The sequence below is a fragment of the Panthera leo genome, chromosome B3 (genome assembly GCF_018350215.1).
Source record: "Panthera leo isolate Ple1 chromosome B3, P.leo_Ple1_pat1.1, whole genome shotgun sequence".
NCBI classification, from domain to species: Eukaryota; Metazoa; Chordata; class Mammalia; order Carnivora; family Felidae; genus Panthera; species Panthera leo.
Genome location: NC_056684.1, coordinates 124635057 through 124658826, shown reverse-complemented (window position 1 = coordinate 124658826; position 23770 = coordinate 124635057). Strand labels below are relative to the sequence as shown.

The window sequence follows — 23770 nt, the reverse complement described above, 5'->3', positions numbered from 1 at the left end:
TGTCGGTTGTCTCTTAGTTTTGTTGATTGTTTCCTTTGCATTGCAGAAGCTTTTTATCTTGATGAGGTTCCAGTAGTTCATTTTTGCTTTTATTTCCCTTGCCTTCGGAGATGTGTTGAGTAAGAAGTTGTTGCGGCTGAGGTCAAAAAGGTTGTTGCCTGTTTTCTCCTGTAGGGTTTTGATGGTTTCCTGTCTCATGTTTAGGTCTTTCATACATTTTGAGTTTATTTTAATGTATGGTGTAAGAAAGTGATCCACGTTCATTCTTCTGCATGTTGCTGTCCAGTTCTCTCAGTACTGTTTGCTAAAGAGACTGTCTTTTTTTCCATTAGATACTCTTTCCTGTTTTTTCAAAGATCAGTTGGCCACACATTTGTGGGTCCAATTCTGAGTTCTATTCCATTGGTCTATGTGTCTGTTTTTGTGCCAGTACCATACTGTCTTGATGATTACAGCTTCGTAGTAGAGGCTAAAGTCTGGGATTGTGATGCCTCCCATTTTGGTTTTCTTTTTCAACATTACTTTGGCTATTCGGAGTCTTTTGTGGTTCCATACAAATTTTAGGATTGTTTGTTCTGCTCTGAGAGGAATGCTGGTGCAATTTTGATTGGGATTGCATTGAGTGTGTAGATTGCTTTGGGTAGTATTGACATTTTAACAATATTTATTCTTCCAATCCATGAGCATGGAATGTTTTTCCATTTCTTTGTGTCTTCAAATTCTTTCATAAATTTTCTATAGTTTTCAGCATACAGATCTTTTACATCTTTGGTTAGGTTTATTCCTAGGTATTTTATGGTTTTGGGTGCAATTGTAGATGGGATTGATTCCCTGATACCTCTTTTTGTTGCTTCATTATTGGTGTATAGAAATGCAATTGATTTCTGTACATCGATTTTGTATCCTACAACTTTGCCAAATTCATGGATCAGTTCTAGCAGCTTTTTGATGGAATCTTTCAGGTTTTCCATGTAGAGTATCATGTCATCTGTGAAGAGTGAAAGTTTGACTTCTTCTTTGCCAGTTTGGATGCCTTTTATTTCATTTTGTTGTCTGATAGCTGAGGCTAGGACTTCCAACACTATGTTAAACAACAGTGGGGAGAGTAGACATCCCTGTCATGTTCCTGATCTTGGGAAAAGCTCTCAGTTTTTCCCCATTGAGGATGATATTAGCTGTCGGCTTTTCACATATGGCTTTTATGATGTTAAGGTATGTTCCTTCTATCCCGACTTTCTTGAGTTTTTATTAAGAAAGGATGCTGTATTTTGTCAAATGCTTTTTCTGCATCTATTGACAGGATCTATGACAGGATCATATGGTTCTTATCCTTTCTTTTGTTAATATGATGTATCACATTGGTTGATTTGTGAATATGGAACCAGCCCTGCAATCCAGGAATGAATCCCACTCAACCATGGTGAATAATTCTTCTACTGTTGAATTCGATTTGCTACTATCGTGTTGAGGATTTTTGCATCCATGTTCATCAGGGGTATTGGCCTATAATTCTCCTTTTTAGTGGAGTCTCTGTCTAGTTTGGGAATCAAGGTAATGCTGGCTTCATAGAATGAGTCTGGAAGCTTTCCTTCCATTTATTTATTTATTTGTGGATTTTTGGAACAGCTTGAGAAGGATAAGTCTTAACTCTGTTTTAAATGTCTGGTAGAATTCCCTGGGAAGCCATCTGGCCCAGAACTCTTATTTGTTGGGAGATTTTTGATAACTGATTCAATTTCTTTGCTGGTGATGTGTCTGTTCAAATTTTTTATTTCTTCTCATTTGAGTTTTGGTAGTGTATGGGTGTCTAGGAATTTGTCTATTTTGTCCAAGTTGTCCAGTTTGTTGGCATATAATTTTTTGTAGTATTCTCTAATAATTGTTTGTATTTCTGTGGTGTTGGTTGTGATCTCTTCTTTTTCATTTGTGATTTTATCTATTGGCGTTCTCTCTTTTCTTTTTGAGACGTCTGGCTAGGGGTTTATCAATTTTGTTAATTCTTTCAAAAAACCAGCTCGTAGATTTATTGATCTGTTCTGTTTTTTTGTTTTTTTTGTTTTTTTTGTTTTTTTGTTTTTTTTTTTGAATTCTATATTGTTTATTTCTGCTCTAATCTTTATTGTTTTTCTTCTTCTGGCTTTTTTTTTTTTTGTCTGTTTTTTTTTTGTTTTTTGTTTTTTGTTTTTTTTTGCTGTTCTTTTTCTAGTTCCTTTAGGTGAATGATTAGGTTTTGTATTTGGGATTTTTCTTGTTACTTGAAGATAGGCCCAAATTGCCTCTTAGGACTGCCTTTGCTGCATCCCAAAGGGTTTGGACTGTCGTGTTTTCATTTTCATTTGCTTCCATATATTTTTAAATTTCTTTAATTGCCTGGTTGGCCCATTCATTCTTTAGTAGGATGTTCTTTAACCTTCATGCATTTGGAGGCTTTCCAGATTTTTCTTGTGGTTGATTTCAAGTTTCTGAAAATGTGTATCGTATGATCTCAATTCTTTTATATTTATTGGGGGCTGTTTTGTAATCCAATATGTGATCTCTCTTGGAGAATATTCCATGTGCAGTGCATTCTTTTCCAGTGAGAAGAATGTGTATTCTGCTTTTGGATGAAAAGTTCTGAATATATCTGTCAAATCCATCTGGACAGTGGTCCAAGGCCATTGTTTCATTATTGATTTTCTTCCTAGATGATCTGTTCATTGCTATAGTAGAGTATTCAAGTCACCTGCAATTACTGTATTCTTATCAATAAGATTGCTTTGTTTGTGATTATTTGATTTATGTATTTGGGTGCTTTCATATGGGGGACATAAACATTTACAGTTGTTAGTTCTTGATGGATAGACCCCGTAATTATGATATAATGCCTATCTTCATCTCGTTATAGCCTTTAGTTTAAAATCTAGTTTGTCTGATAGAAGTATGGCTACTCCAGTTTTCTTTTGACTTCCAGTAGCATGATAGATGGTTCTATATCCCCTCACTTGTAATCTGAAGGTATCCTCAGGTCTAAAATGAATCTCTTGTAGACAGCATATAGATGGATCTTGTTTTTTTGTTTTTTTGTTTTTTTGTTTTTATCCATTCTGATATCCTATGTCTTGATTCGGGCATTTAGTCCATTTCCATTCAGACTGATTTTGAAAGATATGGATTTAGTGTCACTGTGTTATCTATAGGTTTCATGTTTGTGGTGATGTCTCTGGTCCTTTGTAGTCTTTGCAGCATTCCACTCACAGAGGCCCCCTTAGGATATCTTGTAGGGCTGGTTTAGTGGTCATGAACTCTTTCAGTTTTTGTTTGTCTGGGAAAGACTTTATCTCTCCTTCTATTCTGAATGACAGTCTTGCTGGATAAAGGATTCTTAGCTGCATATTTTTCCTATTCAGCACGTGGAATGTTTCCTGCCACTGCTTTCTGGCCTGCCAAGTTTCAGTAGACAGGTCTGCTACTATCCTTATGTATCTACTCCCTTTGTAGGTTAAGCCCGTTTGTCCCTCGCTGCTTTCAGATTCTCTCTTTATCTTTTGTTTTATTATTTTTTTAATGTTTATATATTTTTGAAAGAGAGAGAGACAGAGTGTGAGCAGGTGAGGGACAGAGAGAAGGGAGACACAGAATCGTAGCAGACTCCAGGCTCTGAGCTGTCAGCACAGAGCCCAATGCGGGGCTCAAACTCACGAACTGCGAGATCATAACCTGAGCTGAAGTTGGATGCTTATCTGACTGAGCCATCCAGCCACCCAAGAATTCTCTCTTTATCTTTGTATTTTGCCAGTTTCACTGTGATATGCTGTGGTGAAGACCTTTTCTTGTTGAATCTGATGGCAGTTCTCTGTACCTCCTGGATTTGGATGTCTGCTTCCTTCCCCAGATTAGGGAAATTCTCAGCTATAATTTGTTCAAGTAAACCTTCTGCCTCTTTCTCTTCTTCTGGAACTCCTATGATACAGATATTACTACGTTTCATTGAATCACTTAATTTTCTAATTCTCCCCTTGTGGTCTAGTATTTTCTTATCTTTTTGTCAGCTTCATCATTTTCTGTATTTTATCTTCTGTTTCATTTATTGTCCCCTCTGCTTCCTCCATCCTTGCTGTCACTGCATCTAGTTTATTTTGCACCTCATTTGCACCTCATTTACAACATTTCTTAATTCATTGTGACTGTATCTTATCTCCTTGATCTCTGCAGCAGTAGATTCTCTGCTGTCTTCTATGCTGTTTGCAAGCCCAGCTATTACTCTTATGACTGTTTTTCTAAATTCTTGATCAGATATATTGTTTATATTTGTTTTGAACAATCCTCTAGCTGTCATTTCTTCCTGGAATTTCTTTTGAGGAGAATTCTTTTGTCATGTTACCTAGTTTCCTGTCCTTTATATGTTTTAATAACTTGTTATGTGTCCTGTACCTGTGAGCACTACTATATTCAAAAAAGGTCATATACTGTCCTGGGACTGGCCCTTCAGGAGGTGTTTTTGGAGTGTGTTGCATGCTCTCTGTTGTGAGTCTGGTTGCTTTATCTCCCTATTCGTAGTGGTGGTTTGGACCTTCCACCAGGTGTGCTTTGATTTGTGCGTTGAAGAAACCCTGGAAAAAATTTAAAAAGGAGAGGGTGGTGGAAGAAGCCTTATCCCATACAAAGAGAGAAATGACAGGGGTTGGGAAAAAGAAAAGAAAAAAAAAAAAGTGACCAGGCAGAAAATCAGAGAAACTATATGGCTTAATCCCGAGAGAGACAGGAAAATAGAGAAGAAGGAGATATGAAAGAGATGTAAAAAGAATAGATTAAAAATGTCTGCTTAAAGAAACCAACAATCAGAGAAGGGAAGAAATGAGAGGAAGAAAAGGAAGAAAAAATGTATATATAAAATAAGAATTGACCAAATATCAAATCAGAAAATGCAAAATTGGAGAACTGATACCTGATGGTGCCTTGGAACCAGTGGCTGCGTTGGTCTGGAGGAGGGGCTGTCTGGTTCCTTAGAGACCATCCTGCTCCAGTAAATACACAGTTACCAGGCAGGGAGGGGTGGGGTTTGGTGTAGGTGGGTCCGGCCTCCACTGGGAGGCCGCTGTCCTGTTCCCTGAAGCCTCACCTTGTTGGTGATGGGGAGAAAAACGATGACAACCTAGTTTCTCCTCCCCAGACCAGGTGTCTCAAACCACTCTGTTCAGGCTGTCCTCACAGTGTTGCGTGGGCGTGAACCCGGTTTGTCCCGCTCCACTGTCTCCCGCGCCTCCCAGTGCTCTGCTGGGATTCAAACCCCCATGTCTTAAAGGATCCCGCTCTGCCCTGGTTCCAGGGTAGTATCATTCTGCCCAGCCAGCCAACAAAGGGCCTCTGGCTGGCAGGTGCCTGCCGGGTCTTTTGTCCTTGGAATGGCTATATACCTTCTTCCTACAGCATTCAAGGGAAGGAACTGCTCTCTCCTACTTCGCCTCTGAGCTCACTACCCAGCCAGGGGCTGGCTCTGCCTTCCCCCTAGACATACATAAAGGGTGGCAGGCTCCAATCTGCCAGTTGAGGAAGACTCACAACCCTGGATCATGTTAGAAATTGGTTCTTTCTCTGTTTTTTTCTGTTCCCCGGTCCATGGTTTTTCTCTTGTCCAGATACAATCCTACACTTCCACAGCCTCTCTTTCTCTTCCTTTTGTCTCCACAGAAACGGATCCCTCCCCTCCTTGCCTCCCCACCTATTTTATCTTTATCTTTCCCAATTCGCAGTCACACACCTTTGGCCTGACAAGTTGTCACCTGGGCCCCTGGAGATGTTTCTGTCACTCTGTAACCAGGATTCCTGGAATTCCAAGTCTTCTGGCCTCAATACTGCTGTGCTGATGGATGAGGGAAATTCAGGTCCCCCTACTTCTCTGCCATGTTGACTCCTCTCTCTTAGAGTTAGTCTTTTTACTCTGTTCTTCAAGTTTATTTTGTGTAATTTTTACTCTGCATTTCTGCATACATTTTAGAATCAGCATGTGAAATTTTAAAAACCTGGGATCTTGATTAGATTTCATTGTGTCTATAGGTCAACTTAGCATTGAAATGTTTACAATGTGAGTTTTCCAGTTCATGAACATAGCACATCCTTCCATTGCTATATTATAGTGTCTAATCTAGAGGTCTTATGTCTTATACATAATTTTTAAGATTTGCTTTTTGACTTTGATATTTTTATGACACTATAGAGTGTCACTTAATATTAAAAAAATTAACAATCTTTGTCTTTTATTTGGAGGATTTACCCTATTACATTTATGTAAATATTCATTTAATTTATATAAATCTACCATATTATGTTTCCTTTCAGTTGGTTTCACCTGTATTTTTCTTTTTTTACATTTTTTTCTTGTGTCCTTTGGATTTATTAGTTTTCTTTAAAAAAAATTTTTTTTAAAGTTTATTTACTTTGAGAGAGAGAGAGAGAGAGAGAGAGAAAGCGTGAGTCAGGGAAGGGCAGAGAGAAAGGGAGAGAGAGAGAGAATCCCAAGCAGGCTCCACACTGCCAGTGCAGAGCTTGAACCCATGAACTGTGAGATCATAACCTGAGCTGAAGTCAAACATTTAACTGAGTGTGCCAGGCACCCCAAGTATTCATTTTAAAATTTTTTCCATATTTATTATCTTGGCTATTGTACCTTCTTTTGTTATATTTTCATGGTTAATATAGGTATTAAAACATTCACTCTTAATTTATCAAATCTTAATATAAACTAGCACTTCAAGCTTTTTCCAGAAAATACAAGGATCTAAAGAACACCCTAACTCCTTTAACTTGTGTTTCCACTTTCATGTTCTTATTGTCAGTAATTTTCATTCTTTATATAATTGATCCACATAAGACATTACTATTAATGTTTTATACAGTAATATTTACTCTTTAGCAGTCTTCATTTCTTTCTCATTCCTTTTTGCATTTTGAGATTCCTTTTCTGCCCTAAGAACATAATTTGAAATTTCCTTTACAGTGAATATATACTTGAAAAAATCCAATATAGTATTTCATTTGGAGTGGGTTCTTTGGTGACAGACCATCTCTGTATTTGTCTGAAATGTCTTTACTTTCTTTGTTGAAAGAGATTTTCACTGAATATAAAATTTGAAATAGTCCTTTTCCTTTTTTCTCTTGTCTGTATTTTGAAGATATTTTATCATTTCTCAGTTCCATTGTTGCTGTTGACAAGTCAGCTGTGAGTCTTGTTGGTGCTTTTTTTTTTAATTTTAATTTTTTTTTTTTACATTTATTTATTTTTTTCAGAGACATAGAGAGACAGAGCACAAGTTGGGGAGGGGCAGAGAGAGAAGGAGACACAAAACCCAAAGCAGGCTCCTGGCTCTGAGCTATTAGCACAGAGCCCGATGCGGGGCTTGAACTCACAAACCGTGAGATCATGACCTAAGCCGAAGTCAGACACTTAACCCATTGAGGCTACCCAGGCACCCCTTGTTGGTGCTTTTTTGATAGTCATATATATTTTTCTCCAATTTGATTTTGAGTTTTTCCTCTTACTCTTTGGTTTTCTGCAATTTTACTATAGTGAGCTTAGTTGTGTTCTTTTGATTTGTACCTATTCCCTTTGTTTCTTAGGTTCATTTTTATAAATTTTTATTCATTGTTTTCATTCTTTATTTTGAATATTTTCTTCTGAACTTTCATATAATTTCTCTTCAGCTTAACCAACTCTATTAATCCACTCACTGCTTATCATGTTTCACTTAGAATTTTCATTTCATCATTTTTAATTTTGTAGTTCTTTGCCAAAATCCTTAATCTATGTATCTTTCATAACTCCATTGTTAAGATTTTTTTTTTTTAAATTTTGTTAATGTTTATTTATTTTTGAGAGAGAGGGAGAGGCAGAGACAGCACAAGCAGGGAAGGGCAGAAAGAGAGAGGGAGACACAGAATTTGAAGCTGTCTCCAGTCTCCAAGCTGTCAGCACAGAGCCCAATGCGGGGCTCGAACTCACAAGCTATGAGATCATGACCTGAGCTGAAGTCAGAGGCTCAACTGACTGAGCCACCCAGGTGCCCCATCCATTGTCTAGATCTTCTAATGGTCTGTTTTTTTTCTGTTCTTTCTCATTTTTCTTGGATTTCGATCACAATTGTTTTTGTGTACTGTTTATTTTTGATCAGTTACTTTTGTTTGACAGAAAATACATTTCATTCTTATTTAAGAATGAATAATTTGATAATTATTGTGTATGAGAGGACATAATTACTTTTTGTTATAGATTAAGAGCTATAGCAATCATGGATTTCCTTGTTATTTTTGCTGAGCTGATTCAGTGTTAAACTTCAGTGCTGGGGTTCAGCTGTTTCTGGTTCACCTTATTGCTAGTGGATAGCTCTTCAGGATTCTAGCCTAAAGGCTGGGTGTGGAGTGGGGGAAGTTTAACCAGGGATCTCCTTCCTTAGAAAGGTACCCAACTCCAGTTTTCCCCCCGTAACTCCACACATTGGTTAAAAACTCTATTTAGCTTCTAAGTGTCACAACTGCTTTTTCTGAAGCAGGCTGATATTTCAGGGAAAAAAGATGGACTAATCTCTCTTACTTTCTTTCTTCTCTTTCATGTTGGTCTCCTATGTCTTCTTTTTTAGCTTTCTAGTGCCTTAAAACTGATTTTTGTTTAAAATATTATTTCTAGTTTTTCAGTTTCTTTTAGTGGAAGGTTTGGTGTAAATTATCTGATCTGTCATTTTTGGAAATGAAACTCTCTGAATGTTTTCATATGTATCAGATTCTTTTACTATACTTGATATTTCTAATGCTATTTTTGCCAGGACTTGTTATTTTGCAGCTGTAGTATGAAGCTCCTTTTGCTTGGTACATAGGTGCACAACTTGTGAGCATGCTTATAACAAAGACTTTGCTCCAAACTCAGAAATCCTCAGTGTTCTGCTGAGGTTTTTTAGTTCTGAGTAAGCTGTGGACATTGTTTATTTGGGATACTTTGAGTTTGGAGTTTGAAAGTACTGATTTGCATAGTGCACATCACATTTGTTAATGGTTCACCTTTCACTACTGACAAAGAATCCATAATGAAGAGTTATCACTTTATTTCTATTTCTTTCATATAGCAAATAAAACTAGTAAGAAGTCTCTACATGGTCAAGGGCATTAATGGGGATCTGACTTGTAATTACTGAGCTAAAAGTTAACAGTTGAATTTAAAAAAAGTCCAACTTCTTTCATACCATTATTACCATGTATCAAGATTTACTACACATCAGATAGACCTATGATTGCACAACTGGTGTCACACTTCACTAGCACTCAGCTCATTGGTGTAATTGGTGTGTATAATTCACCAGTTTACCCAGCTGTCCAGTGTGCCCAGCTTATCAGGGCATATCCTGTATATTGTTTAAACCTGGAAAATTACACACACTTAATTGTGCGCTGGTTGAATTGTTCATCTGCCAGTTCGTCCCATCAAGTTGTGTTGCTACAGCTTGTTTTGTGTTTTCTGTAATTTCCTTTCAAAGTAAGGGTTCACCTAAGTGAGGGCATCTCATACCTCATGTGGGTGTATGTAGTCCTGATTGAGAAACAATTTCCTAATGCAAAACTTAACAATATTGAATTTTAGAAGGTCTTCTGAAGGCCACATGATGTTTGCTTCTAATTTGTACAAGGCTTAATATAGATTTTTGTGACTCACTTATTCCAATTGAAGTCAACATTTACACTTCATAACTGTTTGACATATTGTGTTGTATTTGTGAATTCATGATAGCATGCTGTCAGAGAACATGCAGTTTTGTTATTTGAATGTTAAACTTCACAACATCTGCAGCTGTTTCCCATCCAGATTTAAGTTCAAAATACAATTACCAAAGTGAGACATGTTCACTGTGGAAAACTTTAAAATACTGTACAAATATAGAAAGAAAAATGAATGCCTACCCTTATCTCCCACCAATTTCAGTTCTGTTGGTAACCATTGTTAATGACATTTATCGTGCATTGTTCTAAGGTTACAGTTGCTTATCGTGCATTTTCTCAGTAACTAAAATATATCTTAAAAGTTTACAGGACACAATTTTCTTTGAGAAGCAAAAAGTATTGGTTCCTATCACACATGCCAAGATCTGATTTGTTAATCCTTTGTGACTCATAGAATTTTGTTGGTTTAGTTTCTTTCTTTCATACTTCATTGGAAGGGAATAGTTATTAATTATAACATAATATTATGAAAAATATTTTCTGTTAAGACTTAGTTTTGGTAATAATCAATATTGCATGGGCCTCATACCACAGGGAAATTTCAGCTTATTAGTTGTCTCCATTCTACCCATTTGAGTGTGATATGTGTATTTATTAAGTTTGATTATTCATGGAGTAAAAGTCTATTTTATTTTAGTTTTCTATAGGGCAGTAACTGTTGAAATTAAAAATGTACACGTGGATCCAGCTGTTTCTGCAAGAGTTGGTTATTAATTGAACTTTGAGAAATCTGTCGACACTGCATTTAGGATGACATGGTTATTGCATAGATTACAGCAGCAGAATATATAACAAGTATTTACTGAAATGGATTTTAAACCAGCAGATATTGTTCAGGATATGAGGAATCAACATACTGAAAAGCTAGAATACAATCCCATAAACAGAATGCTTTTGCTTCTTGTACCTTCGTCCATTCAATGCTAACATTAAAAGACATTCTAATTTGTATTTTATTATTTTGCTGTTTTTATAACAACAGATTTAGGGCTTTTTCAGATCTTAGTAATAAATTTAATTGATTCATATCAACTCTGATGTGTTACCTTTCCAAATTTTTTCTTGTGGTTGATTTTGAGTTTCATGGCATTGTGGTCTGAAAATATGGATGGTATGATCTCGATCTTTCTGTACTTCTTGAGGGCTGATTTGTGTCTCAGTATGTGGTCTATTCTGGAGAACGTTCCATGTGCACTGGAGAAGAATGCATATTCTGCTGCTTTAGGATGAAATGTTCTGAATATATCTGTTAAGTCCATCTGGTCCAGTGTGTCATTCAAAGCCATTGTTTCCTTGTTGATTTTTTGACTAGATGATATGTTCATTGCTGTGAGTGGGGTGTTGAAGTCTGCTGCTATTATGCTATTGCTATCAATGAGTTTCTTTATGTTTGTGATTAATTGAGTTATATATTTGGGTGCTCGCACATCTGGTGCATAAATGCTTACAATTGTTAGGTCTCCTTGGTGGATAGACCCCTTGATTAGGATATAATGTCCTTCTGCATCTCTTGATACAGTCTTTATTTTAAAGTCTAGATTGTCTGATATAAGTATGGCTACTCCGGCTTTCTTTTGTTGACCATTAGTATGATAGATGGTTCTCCATCCCCTTACTTTCAATCTGAAGGTGTCTGTATGTCTAAAGTGGGTCTCTTGTAAACAGCATATAGATGGCTCTTGTTTTCTTAAATATTCTGTTACCCTGTGTCTTTTGATTGGAGCATTGAGTCCATTGATGTTTAGAGTGAGTACGGAAAGATATGAATTTATTGCCATTATGATGCTTGTAGAGTTGGAGTTTCTGGTGGTGTTCTCTGGTCCTTTCTAGTCTTTGTTGATTTTGGTATGTATGTATGTATGTATTTGTTTATTAATATTTATTTATTTTTCATCTTTTCTCCCCTCAGAAAGTCCCCCTTAGAATTTCTTGCAGGGCTGGCTTAGTGGTCACAAACTCCTTTAATTTTTGTTTGTCTGGGAAACTTTTTATCTTTCCTTCTATTTTGGTTGACAGCCTTGCTGGATAGAGAATTCTTGGCTGCATATTTTTCTCATTCAGTACATTGAGTATATCCTGCCACTCCTTTCTGGCCTGCCATATTTTTGTGGATAGGTCTGCTACAAACATGATCTGTCTTCCCTTGTAGGTTAAGGACTTTTTTTCCCTTGCTGCTTTCATGATTCTCTCCTTGCCTGAGTATTTTGTGAATTTGATTATGATATGACTTGTTGATGGTTGGTTTTTGTTGAATCTAATGGGGGTCCTCTGTGCTTCCTGGATTTTGATGTCTGTGTTTTTCCCCAGGTTAGGAAAGTTTTCTGCCATGATTTGCTTATATAACCCTTCTACCCCTATTTCTCTCTCTTCCCCCCTATGATTCTGATGTTGTTCCTTTTTAATGAGTCACTGATTTCTCTAATTCTTAAATTGTGCTCTTTTGCCTTTATCTCCCTTTTTTTCTGCTTCATTATTCTCCATAAGTTTGCCCTTTATATCACTGATTCTCTGTTCTGCCTCATCCATCCTTGCTGCTGCTGCATCCATCTGTGATTGCAGCTCAGTTATAGCATTTTTTATTTCATCGTGACCAGTTTTTACTTCTTTTATCTCTGCAGAAAGGGATTCTAATCTATTTTCAACTCCAGTTACTATTCTTATTATCGTGATTCTAAACTCTGGTTCAGACATCTTGCTTGTATCTGCATTGGTTAAGTCCCTGGCTGTCATTTTGTCCTGCCGTTTCTTTTGGGGTGAATTCCTTCGTTTTGTCATTTTGAAGGGAGAAAAGGAATTAATGAGGTAGAAAAAATTAAAGTAAAAAAATTAAAATTAAAAAAATATTAAAATTAAAAAATTAAAAACACACAAAAAGAATCGAATAAATGATGCTAGATCCTAGGTGTGTTTTGGTCTGGGTGTTGAAAGTGGCTTGATAGATTAGAGAAAAAAGGGGAAAGAAGAAAAAAAAAGGAAATCATTTGAAAATTTGAAAAAATGAATACACTGAAGTAGACTAAAATGAAATGATGGACGTAAACTAGAATTTGAAAAAATTTACACAAAAGTAAAAAATATAGTAACAAAATTAAAGAAAAATATTTTTAGTAAAAATGGAAAATAAAAGTGAATTCTTTTCTCTTTCTGTATTCAAGAAAGAGAAAAGAAATGAAAAAAAAAAAAGTGAATAGATGGACCTGCTAACATACTGAGTTTAACCGCTCAGTTCTCCAGTAGATGGTGTTGCTAGCCTACTGGGGTGGATTGTTGTGGCACTTGTAGGTGCATATGTGCATGTGTGGGAGTGGTGAAAATGGCATCACCCAGCTTCCCAGTCTCTAGTATTGGAACTCTCTTCTCCTTGATCAGAAATCTCTCACCCGTCCTTTGTCTTCAGCTTTCATCCACTCCCTGCTTTTACACTGTCCGTGACTGAGCCCCAGGTTGTACCTCTCTCCCGAGTTTTGTCTCAGATGTGGCCATTTTCCCTGGCCCCTTACTTCTGAGGGACTGCAGCTTTGACCCATTCTGCCCCTCTGCGGAGGGTCTCACCAAGCAATGGCTGAATGCTGGCCGCACCCAGGGAAATTCACATTACTGTGCTGCTGATGAAGCCCATAGACTGCGGCCAGGTGCCGCCCGCCCCAGAAAAAGTTCATTAGATAGTGTAGCAGCAGCATTTCAGGGATTATGGAAAATCACAACACATATTTGGCACTAGTGTTCACCCTTAATGACCTTGTTCCAGGATCAGCGATGTTGCCGTTCTCTGCGGTCTGCTGGGCCCAGGTTGCCTCCCAGCCTCTAGCAAATGTCCTTCCAGCAGTGGAACTGCTTCTCCCCGTGTGGCTCAAGAACCTCCTGGACCCCACTCTTCTCCTGGGGATTTGCTGTTAACCACAGCGCTGCCACGTATTGAGCTGCGGAGTTGCAGACGATCTGCGGTCCCCCTGTTTATAGTCTTAATGGAATTTAAACCCTCTCCTTTCTCTTTTCTCCCTTTTTAGTTCAGTCCCTGTGGCTGTTTCCAATTTTCCACTTTCTCTCCAGCTGCTTTTGTGGGGGGTGTTTTTCCTATATTCTCCCCACCGTCTCTGTTCTCTCTCCACACTCAAAAGCACCTCTCTGCCCTCTGCGGTTTCTCTCTCCTCAAGTTCACTTCTCTGCACTGCGTACCTTCTGACTTCTGTGGTTCAGGTTGTGCATATTGTTGTGTTAATCCTCAGATCACTTTTCTAGGTGTGCAGGATGGTTTAGTGTTGGTCTGAGTGTATTTCATGGATGCGAGACACAAAAAACTTCCATGCTGTTCGTTCATCTTGGCTCCCTCTACATTCATTGTTTTAGAACTCTTTTTATCTTGTAAAACAAACTATACCCATTAAGTGACAACCCCCCAAACTCCCGTTTTCTAGTCCCTGGACGTCACCTTTCTACTTTCTGTCTGTATGAATTTCACTACTCTAGGTACCTCATATAAGTGGAGTGATACAGTATTTATCTATTTGTGACTGGCTTATTTCACTTATCATAATGTCTCCAAGGTTTATTGATGTTGTAGCATGTGTAAGAATTTTATTCCTTTTTAAGACTTAATAATATTCCATTGTATTGTGTAAATCACATTTGGTTGATCTATTTATCTGTCAGGGGACACTTGGGTTGCTTCCATCTTTTGGCTATTGTGAATAATGCTGCTTATGAACATGGGTCTACAAATAACTCTTTAAGACCCCGCTTTCTATTCTTTTGAGTGTATATCTAGAAATAGAACTGCTGGTAACTCTATTTTTATTTTTTAAGGAAGCAACTTACTGTTTTCCATAGGATCTGTACAATTTTATACTCCCACTAACAGTGTACCAGGGTTCCAGTTTCTCTCCAACACCTGTTATTTTCTGTTTTTTTTTTTTTTTTTTTTTTTTTTTTAATTTTGTTCTGTTTTTTTGGATAGCCATCCTAATAAGTGTGAGATGGTTCTGTATTGTTTATTTTCTGATGAATGTTGCTATTAGTTACTTTTTACATTCATAGTGAATATAAAAGTATTTCAGTTTTGTAAAAATTGCATGAATTAACCTTTTGTTTTTTTAGTATTTATCCAATATTGTTTTCTGCTACAGTAGGTACTGCATTTATTTCAGATGCAGTAGTAAATTGTTAATTGGGACAAGGTTGATTACTAGGATAAATGAAAAGCTTAATGCTAAAGGATGTTTTGAGTTTTTAGTAAAGCACTGTGAATATCACAGTAAATATCTTAGTTGTTTTTAAGCAGTAGAAATTGGAAACCCAAGAATGATCATTCTTAGTAAATAGTAACTGCTAAATTTTTTGATAGGATATTTTTGTTCAGTGTTTATTGACAGATTAAACTTATATTGACCAATGTCTTTTTAAAAACCAACTTGATTTGAGCTATAATTTATCATAAAATTAATCTGCTTTATGTGTACAGTTCAGTGATTTTTAGTAAATGTACTGAGTTGTGCGACCATCACCGTAATCCAGTTTACAACATTTCCATTGTCCCAGTAAGATTCCTTGTGACCAAGACCCTCCTGGCTATATAGAATTGTTGGCAAAAGATTTCTTATAATGAGGCTGTATTTATTGCTTCTCTTAAATGAATCCAAATGTTTTCTATCCCTTGTATCCTGCTTCACCAAATATACATTGTCAAATAGGTAAATTTTATTTAGGGGTCTGTATAATGATACACATGAAATGTGTTTGAATTTGTACAACTTTTAGCAAGGAAAATCTTGCATCAGAGAAAGAAATTTTTTCATGTTTATTTTAGAGGGTCCCAATTTAACATTTTTCTGTTTGACTTTAGTTTTTGATCTTTTACAGCTGGTTTATTTTCAGTAGATCACAGTAGAAAAGATTGACAAGCTCATGAAAACGCTTTTAATTATTTGCTGCTCATAGACATCAAAACCTTTCTAGGCAGGTCATGTTTATAGATAATTAAAATGAAAAAGAACTAAATAGATCAGTTTATCATTAATAGAGTAATAAATGCAGTTGTTGGCAAACTTGGCATTTTCCTTCTAATTCACCAGAGGGCACTCTTTTCTAGTCTATTTTAACTCTGATCTTCTGATTATTATATTATACTTTGAAAGATTTAAGTCCTTCATTGGGTTCCAGGTGTGGATTATTTGGAGACTAATGATTGTTTTCTTCTGTAACTTTCAGTCAGTTTTTTTGTGATCTGCTTTATAATAAGCATCGTTAAAAAGGGCACTATAAACAAGCTATTCTTAAATGCTATATAGGCAGTAGTGTATGCGGCATGAAATATCTCTCCAATGTTGTCTTTTATTGCCTACCAGCTCTCATCTCACTGTTTCTGTCTGTTGATGTTAAGGTTTCAGATCGGGTGGAACGACGGCTTCAGGAAATAGAGAGAGAGATGCGCACAGAAAGGGAGCTGGTGGAAAGACGGCAGGATCAACTGGGACTTATTTCTTTGCAGCTACAGGAGGTTTGTAAAAAAATACCTTCTCAGAGAGTAAATCTTAAGCTTGATAATTACTTAGCTGCTGTTAAAATGATTAGAGTTCCTTGGTTGTTGCATGTGGCAGTATATTTCATTCCATATGAGAAATATAGCATATAGTTTGCATAGTTCAGTGTGAAGAAAACAGCCCTACCTGGTTCAAACCCAAAGTCTGCTGCTTGCTAGCTTTGTGACCTTAAGCAAGTTCCTTAGTTTGTCTGGGCTCATTTTCTCTGTGGAAAGTGGAAATAATAATAGTTTTTACCTAATCAGGTTTTTACCTAATGTAGTGTCTGGCATGTATTCAAAATGTTAACTGAAAGTATTATTATTCTGATAAATTTTCTTTGGCATGAACTAGACCAGGGGTCAGCAAACTATGGCCAATGGGTCAAATGTGGCCCACTGCATATTTTTGTAAATAAAGTTTTATTGGAACAAGCTGTTCCATTCTTACTATTTGCGGAAGGTGGTGTTTATTTTGTTCTCTGTTTTTATTTTAAAACACCGTGGCAGCATTGAAGAGTTGTAAAAGAAACCATCTGACCCACAAAGCCTGAAGTATTGACTGTCTGGTCCATTTATAAAAGTTCGCCAACCCCTAGAGTGGACTATGGTCAAACCATTTCCAAATTGAGATCACTTACCTTTCAGGTATCTTTTGAAATTTCAGACTTATGAGGGCATTGAAAAAATTACAACAAAGGACTTCTGTATACTCGTTACCTAGATTCTCCCAATATTCACGTTTTACCTGAATAAATTCACATTTTACTTGTTTTATCATTACATATGTATGTATGTTATAATAATTATAATAATGTAAAATAATTATTTTTATTAGATACGATTTTTTTGAGCTGGTTGCAGACACGATGTAAATACTTACATAGCTAAATAATAAGGTGTGTACATTCTCTTCCATAATCACAGGAAATTAACTTTGGATCAATACTATGATATAATCTATAGTTTTTTTTTTTTAAATAACCTATAGTTTTTATTCAAATTTTGCTACTAACATCCTTTTCTGGTCCAGGGTACAATACAGGGTCACATATGGCATGTGACCATCATGTCTCTTTAGTCTTCTTTGATCTGGAACAGTTTTTTCAATTTTTCTTTTTTGTCATGACTGTGACAACTTTGCAGAGTACTGGCCAGTTATTTTGTAGATTGCCTTTCTTTTTGGTTTTTTGATGTTGCCTCATGACTAAATTCAGGTTATGTACTTTTGGCAGGAAATCCAGAGAATTGGTATTTCACTTTTCCCAGGATATCTTACTAGGAGGCATGTAATGTCCATTTGTCCCATTACCAGTAAAAATGGAACATTTGGTTGAGGTGTTATCTGCCAGGTTTCTTCACTGTAAATTTTACTATTAGGCCTTTTTAATTATTTATTTTATGGGGAGATTCTTAGAAACTTGGAAATAGCTTATATCTTATCATATTTTTACCCACAGATGTTAACATTTATTAATATTCTCTCTTGAAACAGTTAAAACTCCTAAGTGATGCTAAATGGTGATTTTTTTTTTTTTTACACATTGCATCATTTTTTCTACATTTATGAATTGGATTCCTACTGTGTGGAAGGGCTTTGCTTTTTCTCTTAATGTTGGTGTAGATTTGTGAATTCTCACTGTATTACATTGGTGATGTTTTATTACTATCATTGTAGAAAATTAATTTGTTGAAATTCCCTTTAAATGTGTCTTAGATCTATACATAAAGTATAAAAAATTAAAACAAGAAAACTTAAAAATTAAAATGATTTCTTTCTTCTTTACAAAATGGTTTTCTCTAAAAATGGTGTTCTACAAATGCACTTATGTGTGCATGAACATCACTAACCCTTATAAATTGATGTATTAAAATTTTTTCCTAAGTATTAGGAGACACTGCCAATTGAAAATTAGGAGCAAAAAGTGCAATCTTAAATTATAATGTAAGCTGACAGAAAAATCTACTTTTGTTTTCTAAAGTTCCGTTTTTCTCCATTTCACAAAAGGAGGCATACCCTTGTTAGTTGGTAATTACTTTGAAGAGGATACTTTGTTGAATAATTAAATACAGCATGTGGGTAGCCTTTTTTTTAAAACCTTGATTTTTATACATTTGTTCTCAAAGCAAATTGCATCTGGTGAGCTTAAGAATAGTACTGAAGAGACAATTGTTCTTTTTTACAAGAGAAAATTAGAGAAATTTTCTGTACTTATTTTCCTCTTTCTTTGCAGAATGCACAAAATTACAAAGAAAGAAGGAGAGGAAGATTGCTTCCCACCCCTATTCTTGAGAAACCAGAGCCTGAATATTTGCATTGTAATTGTCAATTTGACTAAAAGCTTGGGTTGTGATTTGGAATTCCATCTCTGACAATACAATAGAGGATCACTATTGATGAGAAATGTTTAATTTCATATTTTGTCACTTTAAGTGGTGACCTATATGCTTTTAAAAGGTGGTTTTGGATTAAACAGTGCAGTGGAAGCTGGAAAGGATTAATTTAGGCTGATACGTTTTCCTACTCCCAAGTTAAGTGGCTTAGGCTGTTCTGGAAAGGTCATGTTTAAGGAGAGGAAACACTTTGCTTTTTGTTCAATATTAAAAAACACTTTTGCAAATACCTGTACTGTACGATCATAGTAATTGATATATTTTGTTTCTGGCTGTGGTGAGAAAATGAAAGTATAGGTGGGTAAGGAGGCCTGATTTTAGCCACTGTGCTCTTCTGCCTCCTTAAAATGTATAATTCAATCTTGGTTAATATTATGACATTTAAAAATTGTTAAGAGATTAGGAGTATTCATTAAAAATTCCAGGATGTCAGAGATTTCTAGGTATAATGTCATATTACAGCGAGGCAATATGTAGTTTTGGTTAAAACCTGCTTCTTTTTAGTGATCTAATGAGGTCCTTAGAACTTTATTCCCATTTAGTGGAAAACACAGTAGTAATCATTGGAAATAGATTGAGAACGGCACTCTCCTCTTCTTGTTTAGAGGTCTTAAGAAGGAATTGTTCACTTTTTAATGTGTATGTGTGTTTTTCCCCCTCCTGGTCTAAGCATGTGAGCTGTGGACACTCTGGAATCTATTCCCTTTATTAAGTGTCAGCTACTCATGTGCTACTGATGTCATATGAATATCAGTTTTTCTTAACTTGGTAAGGACCTTCACTGGCCTTCAGACTTCATATTTTAAACCATGTTGTTTTGGGATCTCAGTAGAGGCCTTTTTAGAGAGGTGAATATTTCATAGTGTGCAGTAAATATTCTTTTTATATATCTTTTTAAAATTTTGAATGGTTATTCTAGTACTCTGAACTTCTATTAATAAAGTTCAAATATTGTTAAGCCTATAACCCTCAGTCTTTCCTTGTTAAACCAGTATGCAAACAATAAAATATTTGTTTAATGTTTATCATATTACAAACTCTTAGTAAGCTAACTTTGATTAGTTAAATATAGTGGAGGGGGGTTGGCATGGTGAGTGTTAGGGTCACAAATGAGGTCTTTAGAAGTAAGCTCAAGTCAAAGCTTTTTCTTTTTTGCAGGCCCCAAAATAACATAAGATCCTAGATAAAATTTCTAACTCTTGGCTATGGTATCTTGGGAATTCCTGACTTGTTTTTTTTTTTTTTTTTTTTTTCCTCCTAGCTGTTTCTTGTAAATTGAATGTTATTTCTCCATCTTCATTTGAGTTACTTAAAACAAAATACATGAGACAAATGCTGGGTGCATATTTGTAAATGCTTCTCAGATCATTTCATAGAATATTAAAGTGCTAGCTCTCCCACTTACCCCACCAGTAATAGTCCATGCTTGCTGATGATCTTGGGGGAATCAGGTGCCTCAAGGTTTAAAGGTGCTTTGTGGAGAAGCCTGTGGGGGAAGGTAAAGGATGGAATCTTAATTGAAGATGGTGAAGATTAGTGGGGAATTGTTAGTGTAAGATGGGAGTCCAGCTCAGTGGTTTTTCAGTCTGTCTGTCTATGGGAAACCAGATTATGTGAGCCTCATCAGTAACATTAAAGTCATGTACAGAAAAATTAAAGTGATTGATAGATTTTTTTTCAATATTTTTCTTCATCTTTTGGCATTCGTACCAATTGTGAAAAACCTAATGAAGAAATAGCTGTTTGTTCCTTCCCAGAAATGTCATTGTGGCTCCAGAGATGCTGAGTAATATGGATACTTCACCTAAGAAAAGCCTTGGGTACAGTTTATAAATGTATTTAGTTTGGACTCATTAAGGGAGAAGCTTCTAAGGAAGCCAAGAATGTTTTCTTAATGTCCTTTTAATAGCTTTAGCATCTCCCTTGAGACTTCTGTGTCAATTCAGAGGAGAACCTAGTCAGGCAAATGTTCTAACGTGCCCCTCATTAACCCTTTCCTTTCCAGGCTCCCCTACTCCGGTTTGGAGCCACAGGGGCCTTTCTAAGGCTGGTTGATTTTGAACGCCCCTTCACTTATCTTTCTAGGGCTGAATTGCATAACTTTTGCATGGCACTTTATCCTCTCATGTTGCCATAGTCTGTGCCCCCACATTTTCACATGTTTATTTCTTAGTACACACTTCCCTTACCCCATTAATGTTATTAGATGCCTTTTATATAAATGTCGGTTAAATCATCCTGACTTTGACCATCCCAGTAGCCTTCTTGGGCTTTGGGAAAGACCAGTAGAATTTACAAGCAAACGGGAATGTAAAATACAAGTTCTGTGGAAAGCTCAGAAGATGTACCGTATTTTCCCAGTCCCTGGGACATGAGTTCTAGAATGCAGTCCTTTTCAGGCCCAGGTGACCGGGGGGGATGTGGTAAGCAGAGAATAACACAGTAAGGGTGACATTTGGGGCCTTCAGACTGCCAAGGGCCTGAGAGCACTGAGTATCACAAAAGCACAACTACACGTGTGCTATTCTGTAGGAAAATGTGTGTAGCTGGGGGAAATTCAAAAATTCTTGCTCTAGTGTGTATTCTTTATGGAGTGGAGCTGTTTGTGTGGGATAAATCTGAGCCTTATTTTAAGCCATGGTTTTTATTCAATAAACCCAGATCCCATCAACTATTTTTCTCCTTTTACAGACATGGCTTTTTTCTCCTCACTATTCAGCTTCTAGTGATATATTTCACATGAGGTTTTTTTGTCTCAGGTCATTACTAATTACTATTTCTATTACTATTTTTATTAAATATTAAACATTTATTAACATATTTATCAAATATTTTATTAGTATTTTGTATAAATATGTTATTAAATATGGAAAGTAACCACATTTAATAAATGTATAACTGATGTGATCATATCATAAATGCTCATGCATTCTTTTTAATGTAGCTTTATTTATTTGTTTGGCTCATTCCCCTATCTCTTATGTGTTCTCTCGTTATCAACCATTAATCCTACTCACTAAGAAAAAGGAACCAGTGTAAACATGTGGAAGAGATCCCTTTATATTTTCCCTAATTATTGCTCTTAATTGTCCTAGACAGACATCTGTGGACCATATTACACCTTTGCATGTATAGGATTTTTTGTATATTTTATCTTGATAAAATGGGATCACATTATATATATGTACATTCTGCATTTTGCTTTTTCCTCCCACCAATACTTCCTGGAAATTCCTTGAACTAGCTGATGTGGTTCAAACTTAATCTTTTATTACCACGGTTGGATTTTTATCATAATAGAGGTTATAAGATTATTTTTTCAGAAGGTTCCAACCTTTTACATTTCTGTTCATGAAATGGTTGAGAATGGCCCTTTTCTCTCCATTCTCTTTAATATTTGCCAGGCTCCTGGGTATAAAGCATTAACTCATTTTTATGTTTATTTGCATTTCCCTATTAGTGAACTTGAACATCTTTTCACATATTTGTCGGCAGTTTGCATTTGTGCCCGTACAGATAGCTTGCTTATCACTGCTCATTTGGAAATACTGGATTACTTGTGTTTTCCCTCAGGAATTTTACTTTTTTAATGACAGGAGGAAGGAATCTGTGTTGTTTTTTATGTGACTAATGAGTTGCCTCAACATCATTTTTGAATAATTTGTTCTTTCCCCTCTGATTTAAATGCTACTTCTGTTATATATCTAGTTTCCCATGGTGTCTGTCTGGTTCTATATACTTTTGTATTGATCTGTTTGTCTATCCCCGAACTGATAGCATTTTGTCTTCATTATTATAGCTTTCATTATATCTTGGTAAATGATAATGAAAATCTCTTGTCATGTTCCATGAAAAATACTGCTGGCATTTTGATTGTAATTGCACTGAATATATAGATTAATTTGGAGAGGTATTTTCTAATGTTCTTCAGTAATGTTTTATAATTTTATAGAAAGGTCTTATACATTTTTGTTAGAGTTATTCCCAGGTATCTTAGGGTTTTCCTTTCTATTGTGAATGGAATATTTTCTTTTATTGCATCTCTGATTGGTTATTTAGAATATGTAGGAGTACAGTTGGTTTTATATGTGGCTTTTGTATGCAATGCTTTTGCTTAATGATCTTATTTTCTAATTTGTTAGCAACCTTCATGTATTACTATCATGTACTATATTTTGTGTAGATAATCATATATAAAATGGAAGGCAGTTTAGTCTCTAACTTTATTATTCTTTTTTTTTTTTTTTTGTCGTTGCTTTATTGCACTGGCTAGAAACTCAAGTGCAATATTGAATAGAAACAAAGATAGCAAGAATTTTTGCTTTGTTCCTATTTTTATAGGAATGCTTCCAAAGTGTTAAAGTGTTTCATATTGTTTGCTTCTGTTTTTTTTTTTTTTTTTTTCAGTGCTGTCCTTTATCAGATTAAGAACATTGCCTTCTATTCATAGGTTTTCAAGAAGTTTTTTGTTTGTTTCTTTCTTTCTTAAAAATCATAATGTGTTGTGGAATTTATTAAATACTCTTGCTGCTTGCTGTATTTCTCTTTTGATATTGAAATGTGAATGTTACCAATGAATTTTGACCCCTCCTTGCACTTGTTTATTTGGTCAAAATGTGTTGATTCTTATACATTGCTGAGTTAATTTGCTAGCATTTTCTTAGGATTTTTATCTTTATGTTTATGATTGAGGGCTTATAATTTTCTTTGTACTTGTCTTCTTGGATTTGGAAGCAAGGTTACATTAACCTCATAAAATGAATTTGGTAGATTCCTTCTTTTTCTATTTCCTGGCTCTGTTTAAGAGAGAGATTGTCTATTTCTTGAATGTTTGTTAAAACTCACCCATAAAACCATTTATACTTGTTATTTTTTTGGTTGCCTGAGGTTTTCAATTTCTTCCTTTCTTTCTATTTCTTCCTTTCCCTTTCTTCCTTTCCCTTTCTTCTTTCTTTCTTTCTTTCTTTCTTTCTTGCTTGCTTGCTTTCTTGGTTTATATAGCCTTTTTACTTGTTAAGTCAGTTTGGTAATTCATGATTTTATATGTTATCCATTTTGTCTGTATTTTGAAATTAATTTTAAAAAGCAATCATAGGGGGCACCTGGGTGGCTCAGTCAGTTAAG

The 23770-nt window shown here is 35.7% G+C and overlaps 1 protein-coding gene across 16 annotated transcripts in view; it reads left to right on the top strand.

Moving 5' to 3' along the window:
* The window catches only part of CEP128 (centrosomal protein 128), a 383862-nt gene that overhangs the window by 41911 nt on the left and 318181 nt on the right, over positions 1 to 23770 (top strand). For 15 of the 16 annotated variants that reach the window (XR_006203977.1, XM_042943963.1, XM_042943964.1 and 12 more), the window contains one exon: positions 16115 to 16231. Coding sequence is in view for 15 of the 16 variants with exons in the window: in XM_042943963.1 (XP_042799897.1) it covers positions 16115 to 16231 (117 nt within the window). In the remaining variant the exon portion in view is untranslated. Of the gene's footprint in view, positions 1 to 16114; positions 16232 to 18423; positions 18572 to 23770 lie in introns of those variants that run through there. The other variant, XM_042943976.1, reaches the window with a different exon arrangement.